Source organism: Gymnoscopelus microlampas (assembly GCF_963454915.1).
Source record: "Gymnoscopelus microlampas genome assembly, chromosome: 12".
In the NCBI taxonomy this organism is placed as follows: Eukaryota; Metazoa; Chordata; class Actinopteri; order Myctophiformes; family Myctophidae; genus Gymnoscopelus; species Gymnoscopelus microlampas.
Window position 1 is genome coordinate 47,948,952 of NC_139949.1, and position 8,569 is coordinate 47,957,520.

The 8,569-nt window shown below is 39.5% G+C and overlaps 1 protein-coding gene across 1 annotated transcript in view; it reads right to left on the reverse strand.

Annotated features, from left to right (window-relative positions):
- Positions 1–8,118, reverse strand: part of map7d2a (MAP7 domain containing 2a) — a gene marked incomplete at its 3' end in the record, with an annotated part of 28,056 nt that extends 19,938 nt beyond the window's left edge. Inside the window, exons 1-4 of the mRNA XM_084074357.1 lie at positions 8,054–8,118; positions 2,939–3,046; positions 1,014–1,100; positions 118–195 (exon numbers count right to left, since the gene is read on the reverse strand). Of these exons, the coding sequence (XP_083930483.1) occupies positions 118–195; positions 1,014–1,100; positions 2,939–3,046; positions 8,054–8,093 (313 nt within the window). The 5' untranslated portion in view covers positions 8,094–8,118. The remainder of the gene's footprint in view (positions 1–117; positions 196–1,013; positions 1,101–2,938; positions 3,047–8,053) is intronic.
- Between the last annotated feature and the right edge of the window lie 451 nt (positions 8,119–8,569).

Below are 8,569 nucleotides of genomic sequence, written 5' to 3' on the forward strand. Positions count from 1 at the left end.
AATATTGGGGGTTAGAGGTATAAATTAAACGTTGGTACAAGGACATCTAGACTGTTTTACTTTGTTTTTTTCCTGCTGTTTGTGTTCAGGATTGATTCATTAAAGATCATCACCTACCCAGACTCCTCTCTCTCTCCTCACGTCGTTCTTTGGCTAAACGCATTCTGTCATCTGTCTTCATGTAGCCTTCCACGTCTGAAAGATACATTCAAAACCACAAAGACAAACCCATCATTCTTTACAGACATGTACTTTTGTATATTTCCTCACACCTTATTCTATACTGCGGCAGTAAACAAAATTGTTACTTAACTTACTTAACTTATCTTAATTAACTTAAAGGGAGACTTTGCAGATTTTAAACCAAACATTTTCTGACGTGAAAAGAATATATATATATAGTATAGTGTGGGGGCAAAACACACTTTTGTCTGTGAATTTCCACTGTGAAATGTAGAAATGTATGCCTGTGACCTCCAACACAGAGACATATGGTATGTTTATGGCGTTGCTCTGCAGGAGTCTAGCCACCCATAAGAGGGTCTGTTTTTGGTTCTCTCTTGTTGATCTCCTTTCCCACTTGCCCCCCCCCCCCCCTTCTTCTTCTTCTTCTTCCCCTTTTTGTCTACGGAAATAACGATACGATGGGAACTAAGCACGAAAACAAATTTCACCCCCTGTTTTACTTCTGTAAACCTTTGATGTGACAAAAAAACTGATTCTGATTCTTATTCTAAGATACTGTAGGTCATAGACAATTGACATCATAGATGACTGATCTCATAGGCTGGCCACTTGAAGTCTGAGATCCGATTAGTTTTTTTCCCCACACATATGATCGCCTCACATCAGAACAATGGGATATAGGTTCACAATATGCAACAACGTGTCCCTTAAACGTAACTTAACTTAGTTAACTTAACTTATCTTTTAAAATGGTTCGTTTTGAGTTGAAGAAAGAGTGATGTGATGTGTGAGTGAAAGCTAACAAAAGTGAGACTTACATGGTTTACCTGTGTGGTTGGTTATGTTGCCGTTTGCTGCGTTTAAAGGAGACGGGAGGCCATTTATCAGAGCCTTCTTCTCTGTGCTGGACGGCGCTGAGAAGATCAAACATGACAGGACACTCAGCCCAAAGTAAAGAAGCATTACAGTGTGATATTAAAACAAAAACATTATTATTTAAGTCTTATTCATCACCGTATTAATCATGATTGCTTTCTCTATGCTAGGGCATGCTGATCTGATTCATCTTCACTGTAGTCTCGCGAGCCAGATTGTTGCCTTCCACCATTTTCAAATGCTTCAGTCATAGCATTCGGTGATTGTGGAATTGATTGATTGATTGAATACTTTATTACCGGTAGTCGGAAATGTAAACAGCACGAGGTACAGTCCGACATTAAAGGGATAGTTCACCCCCAAAATGTGTAATCGATTACACATCCCATGGTGACTTGAATTCATGGATATTGTTTTTGTTTTTGTCGCATTCCTAAGCCAATAATTCCTAAGCATCTTTCCACCGGTCATCAAATTATAGGAATGCGACAAAAACAAAAAAATCTCCATGAATTCAAGGCTTCATGGAGTGTGTAATTGATAGAAAATAAGTAATTTTTGGGGTGAAATATCCCTTTAAGGCTATCTCCTGATAGATGGATTTTCAGGCCGGCTTTGAGAGAAACCAGTGATCGACATTTTTTAAGGGATGGTGTCAGGGCATTCCACATTTTGGTGGCAAAAGTAGTAGAATGAGAATTTTCCCATGTTTGTTCAATAGATGGGTAGTACCAGATCGTTTGGCTGTAGTTAGTCAGGTATGAGGGTATTATAGTCAGGTATTGAGGGCATTGAGGGCATTGAGGGCATTGAGGGCAATGAGGGCATTGAGGGCAATTCCCATTTGACTCGGGCTATGCGACACAATCTTTTCTGTAACGTTGATTTCTTCTCAATAGTGGTGGACTAATTGTCGAGATATCAGAATCACAGCTACCCTGTGTGTCTGAGAACAGAATTACTTGACAGAAAGCCATCAAAGCATCAGCAGCCTGCAATACAGTTTGTGTACAGACAGAGGGCGATAAGGGTCGAACGCTCCGGGCTCATCATCAACATGAGGCTGCACTATAATGAGGTTGAAAGCACTGCGTTGCAAAAAAAAGCCCAAGCCAAGGACACACTGCAGGCATGGGGGGGATATGCAGAGCTACTGGGGATGGTGCCCTTGGTCAAGGCACAGAATGTATGCTGAATGTCTTCTTTCTTGTCACGCTGTGTTGTGCTATACTTTGCTATGATGTCAGCAGCTGTAGTTCAAGTAAAAACACAGATCTGCTGACAGCTATTACACACCTTTCATTGTTACGGTCTTTCCCCTTAATATGTTCATTTTAAAAGTTTGCGATATGTGTGCCACAATTTGCATAGATCGTCGCTGTCGGGCAGAAACCTCTTATCTCCACATTTTAACTTTTTGTGTTTTTTCGTGAATTAATGCCCTACTTGCCTACTTGATCATACTACAGCGTCACAAAAAAGCATCAAAAGTAGCAGATCCACAAGCTCGCTTGAGCTTGTAGATCTGCTACTTTTGCTATTTTTGAATTTGAATCCTGAAAAGTATTTTTTTTTTGGACATATGAGGTTTCCGCATACCGACAGAGACGATATGCAATAACTCAGATGAAAATGGACGTGTCACTGCCGAAAAACTGTTTTCCCGTGAGTGACACCGGTGCGAAAAGGAAGTGCTGTACAAGCAGAGCTGCTGACGTCAGTATGAAAGCCCAATTTACCACAGAAAATAACTGATCTTCAAGTGAAAAAGAAAAAAAACGCTTAAGAAGTGCTTTTTCCGCACATAATAAGCACTGGGATAAAGTGTGTGCTGTAGGGAGAAAGATAAAGACGCGTGCCTGAGCACAATCCTTACTGGTTTTCCCGGTGGACGGCGCTCGGGCCGGGGAGTTATGGCCATTACCGGGAGATCTTTTATCAGCCAGCAGAGGTGCTGATGATGCTGGTGACGTCATTCCTTCAGCTATAGTGGAGAAAAACAAAGAAGAAAGAGCTCAGGGAATGCAGGTCTACGAAGAGCAGGCTCCTGTTCCTATACCTACAGCAATATGACGCATTTAATCCACAATGACATATCCATCAGGGGAAAAAAAAGAAAAACATACCTGTAATAGTACAATGGTGGAAAAAGTACTCACATTTTTTACTTATGTAATAAAAGTATCAATATTGCGATGAAATACAAGTATCTACTTGAATAAAAGTACAAAAGTGCAAGTATCAAAAGTAGAAAGTACTCATTAAGCAGAATGTCCCATTTCACAAGTTTTCAAATGTATAAAAATCTTTTGAAAATAGCAGATCTACCTCACATGGTCGAAATGGATAAAGGGCTGAAGTGGGTAATGTATGTTTATTAGTAATAATCATTTGGCTGCACAAACCAATAGCATAATATAGAATAACGTTTCACAGTGATGTTTGGAGTATTGTCTATATAATAGTTATGTAGGCCTATTGGCTGCACAAACCAATTGAGCATAATATAGAATAACGTTTCACAAACAGAATCATGTCGTTTGGAATATTGTCTTATCACTTTCAGGTAGCAGCATTTAAATAAGATTGCAGAGTGCAGACCTCCGCCAAGGGTTAAACATCTTCCCACTTTTGCATATTTGAAAATTTGGCCTGCTGGTAGTGCCAAAGGAAAGGTCATGGGGTCACCAAAATAAACAGGTTACTTCCTCTTGGGAGCACGCATGAATGTGCACACAGTGAATGTCATAGCAATCCAGACATTACATTTCAATATATGTAGGTCACAGACAGACAAATAGACGGATGGCCGTCATTACATAAAGTCCTTGGCGGAGGTATAGGCTAATGAAAGCTTTCAACAGTTCAAGAGGGGATATATTCTGTACTCAATACCCAGAGCACGGACTGAGCCCTGGGTAACAGCTTTTTGTTTTAGTGACCCAGCCTCTTGGAATGACCTACAGCTCACACTAAAGATCAATTCTGTTAGAACATTATGGCCACTCACTTAAAAACCCTAATTGCAGACCTTCCCTGTCTGCAACTGTTTTTAATTGTTTAAATGTATTTGTGTACATTTTTTTGGTAAATTGATATTGTATTTTAAATTGTACTGTATCTAAACCACTGGTTTTCAACCTTTTTCATGTCAAGGACCCCCAAATTGACACTTATTAGCCTGCGGACCCCCATTTGAAAAGATATACCAGGGACCCCCATAAGAGAAGATTTTTACGGCTCTAGCAGTGATTCTCAACCATTTTCATTTCAAGGACCCCTAGTTTTACATGTATTAGGGCTACGGACTCCCATTTAATGGCATTTCTATCTCTGGGACCCTAATTCATATTGTAAAATCAATGTTAATTTAACTCAGAGAGTGTACAAATGGAACCAAATGGACCCGTTATTTGTACACTCTCTGAGTTACAGGCACACCCTTATGATAAGGGTCCATTTGGTTCCTAAACATCTATCATTTAGCTGGGGACCCCCTGGAACCCCCTCAAGGACCACTGGTGGTCCCCAGACCACTGGTTGAGAACCCCTGATCTAAACAACACTGTAAATGAGGGCAACCTCAATGTCCTTTCCAGAATAAATACTTTTTTTGAATGAATGAATATAACAACAGCATTGATTTGGACTGTTATAATAGATTATAATCGATATGCTTTTGGCCACAATACATTTTTATGAAATATGGCACTTCTTGAAAATAAACTTGCTGACAACTCGAAGATTGGTAAAAATCATTTTTCACTGTCTATAATCCACTTCTATCGTCCAATACTGAGTACATCAGTTTCCCCAGTCAAAGTTTCTACATTCAGTATATATTTATTGAAAATAAATATTTCAGTGAAATGTATTATTGTATCAAAATAATCAAAATGAATCGAATTGTAGTGAAATTAGAGATTTCATAATGCATTAAATACTTTCTTGAAGCCTGCATGTGTTATTGTACAGAGCGATTGCTTTGTCCCTCATGAGAGCAGAGAAACCAGGACATCCGGTAGACATTACTGTTCATGTTACTGGCAAGTGTGAGGATGTGGCTCAGCTCGGGAAATAATCCTTTATATGTGGGATGCTACAACGGTACCCAATATTATGTAAAGATGTTCCTGGGTCATAAAATGAAGAAGCTGTTGATTACAAGTTCATAAGCGCATACATATTAAAAGGCCCTACATATTAAAATAATGCCCAGAATAAAAGGAATGATCGAATTTTGGGCATTTTCTTGCCACCACATATATTCCAATTTCATGGCAAGAATATGCACTCATTTCCATCAATTCGACTTCAGAATTTCTCATAGCCTTTGTTATTCCTATGACTGTTCACTCACTCCTTGCGTGGCTTAGTTATCTCTAGCAAGCTGAAGAAAAGGTGAACGATTATGTTTTCGCCCCTGCCCGTCTGTCTGTCTGTCTGTCTGTCTGTCTGACTGTCTGTGAGGGCTAAATCTTGCAAACCGCTGGAACGATCAGCACCAAATCTCTTGTGCAACACTGTCAGTAGGCCAAGTAAAGCAGGCCAAATAGTAATACATATTCATTTGGATGTCCTTGACATGAAAAGGTTTGAGAAACCCTAACTGACGTCATAGACTGGCCACACTTCCTGTCTGAGATTTGCCCTCGACTGAATGCATGAACCTCTCGTTAGTAAGTCAGGGTGGCACTGGCCTCATTTTCAAGGATAGCATGTCTGGTTTAAAAAAGAAAACATGGGGAGGATAATCAGAAATATTCCTAAACTCACAGAACAGAAAATGTGGAACATACACGAGGTACCAGAACAAAATAATTGTACTCCTATGTATACCTGTACACACGCTGTAAGAATAAAGAAAACGTTGAACCTATACAGTAACAGGGATTTGCCAATATTCTTCATGACCTATTATTATAATCTCTGGATCCCGTCTGTTTTCTTTTGACCCCCTAAAACAACTAGGGATCACTCCTTTACAAACCAAACCATCCCCCCATTTTTTTCCCACAGACCGCTCGCCCCCAGCGGTTCTTGTATTCTTGTTTTACTGAGGTTACCTTTTAGGAATAAGGTTAGGTTTAGTCATAGTATTACGGATGTTATACGTTTAGGAATAAGGTTAGTTTAGGCATAGTTTTACTGAGGTTAAGTTTGGAATAAGGTTAGGTTTAGGCATAATTTTGCTGAGGTTAAGTTTAGGAATAAGGTTTGGAATAGGCATAGTTTTACTGATGTTGCGTTTAGGAATAAGGTTAGGTTTAGGCATAGTTTTACTGAGGTTAAGGTTAGGAATAAGGTTAGGTTTAGGCATAGTTTATTGAGGTTACATTTAGAAATAAGGTTAGGTTTAGGCATAATTTTGCTGAGGTTAAGTTTAGGAATAAGGTTAGGTTTAGGCATAGTTTTACTGAGGTTAAGTTTAGGAATAAGGTTAGGTTTAGGCATAGTTTTACTGAGGTTAAGTTTAGGAATAAGGTTAGGTTTAGGCATAGTTTTACTGAGGTTAAGTTTAGGAATAAGGTTAGGTTTAGGCATAGTTTTACTGAGGTTAAGTTTAGGAATAAGGTTAGGTTTAGGCATAGTTTTACTGAGGTTAAGTTTAGGAATAAGGATAGGTTTAGGCATAGTTTTACTGAGGTTAAGTTTAGGAATAAGGTTAGGTTTAGGCATAGTTTTACTGAGGTTAAGTTTAGGAATAAGGTTAAGTTTAGGCATAGTTTTACTGAGGTTAAGGTTAGGTTTAGGCATAGTTTTACTGAGGTTACGTTTAGGAATAACAAGGTTAGGTTTAGGCATAGTTTTACTGAGGTTACGTTTAGGAATAAGGTTAGGTTTAGGCATAGTTTTACTGAGGTTACGTTTAGGAATAAGGTTAGGTTTAGTCAAAGTTTTACTGAGGTTATGTTTAGGAATACCTGCTCGTGCGAGCTTGTATATCTGCTATTTTTGAATAGCCAAAGAAATCTAAAGTGACACAGATGCGTTCCAGGTCTAAATGGGTTAAGGACTTTTAAGACCTTTTTAATACCTCAAAAGAAAGAAAAGAAAAAAGACCATTACTGCATCAAACCGAGTGAAACTAAATGTTCGTAATGCTCCTACAATTCCAAGTTCCACTCATCAGGGTGGGGGGTTGATTATTGACTATAATATGATTATTTTGGGGGGTCACAGCCTGAAAAGGTTGAGAACCACTGGGCTAGCCCATGAGGTAACATTACATTGCATTGCCATTACATCCTCTTCAGTGATGAGGATGAGAGCGCAGCACCCTAATCTAAGCATGTTTTGTCCTGACAGGAGTTCTCTCATCTAGACTCTAGAATAGAACATGTCCTCATCTAACAGGACACACAGTGATCACTGGACGGAATGAAAATTATGTAACCTTCTGGCCCCATGCCATTACTGTCTACTCACGTCCAACTCAAACCCAATTATTGAACGCAGATAACAAGACATTACAATTGTGGCCAAATCGACAGAAAAGCCTGATTGCGTTCGTATGGCAATCTGTCTGAGTTCCTTATGGAAATATGTTATTAAACCACACCATATACTGTACACAGCAGGGCCTAAAGCCTTTATGGAACACACACTACAATTTAAACCAACTATCAACACAGCCAAGCTATATTAAATGTACAGGCAATACAATCTATTCCCCACCACATTACATAACCTATATGGCTATAATAAAAAAAATATTGGTTACCTAATAGCCTAATATAGCCTATATAAGTATCCTGTGAAAACAATTACAGTTTCTTGAAACAGAGAGAGAGAGAGAAAAAAGATCTGTCTCAATGAATGGATTGTCCCCATGCAGAGAACAGACTGGTAGGTATACATCAATATCAGTTGCGTCATTAGAATGAATGTACCATCATCATCATAGAAAGAAATGCCATTCCCTACAAGCAACGACACAAAGACAAAACAATGTGCTTTAGACCATAAATAATATGTTTCTTCTTCTTACCTGTCAGCACATGAGACGGAGAAAGGACTGTCTTCGCCATCGTTGTGTTATTATTATCAGCTGTATTTGACATCATCTTGTCTCCTCACCCTGCACGCTGCAGAGAGAGAGAGAGAGAAAGAGAGAGAGAGAGGGAGAGAAAGAGAGGTAGCCTAATTCCAAAGAACGGAGCCTGATATCGAACAGGTATTGGGTTTTTTTTATCCTGCGTGCGCCTCCTAATCAATGCGCGCATCCATCCCTTTGCTTGACGCAGAAGCACAAGAACAGAGACACACAGAAGGCTTTAGATCTTTAGGATATTGTGAAGGTCATCTTGATTGCTGGATTAAAAGAGCTGCTAGACTGAAGGATATATTGTGCGACTTGGAGTGGACTGGATGGATGAATGATGATGCTGCTTCTCTGAGAGGGTGGGTGGGCGTGGGGCTGATGATGATGATGATGATGAAGAGGAGAGAGAGAGAGAGAGAGAGAGAGAGAGAGAGAGAGAGAGAGAGAGAGAGAGGGGGGGGC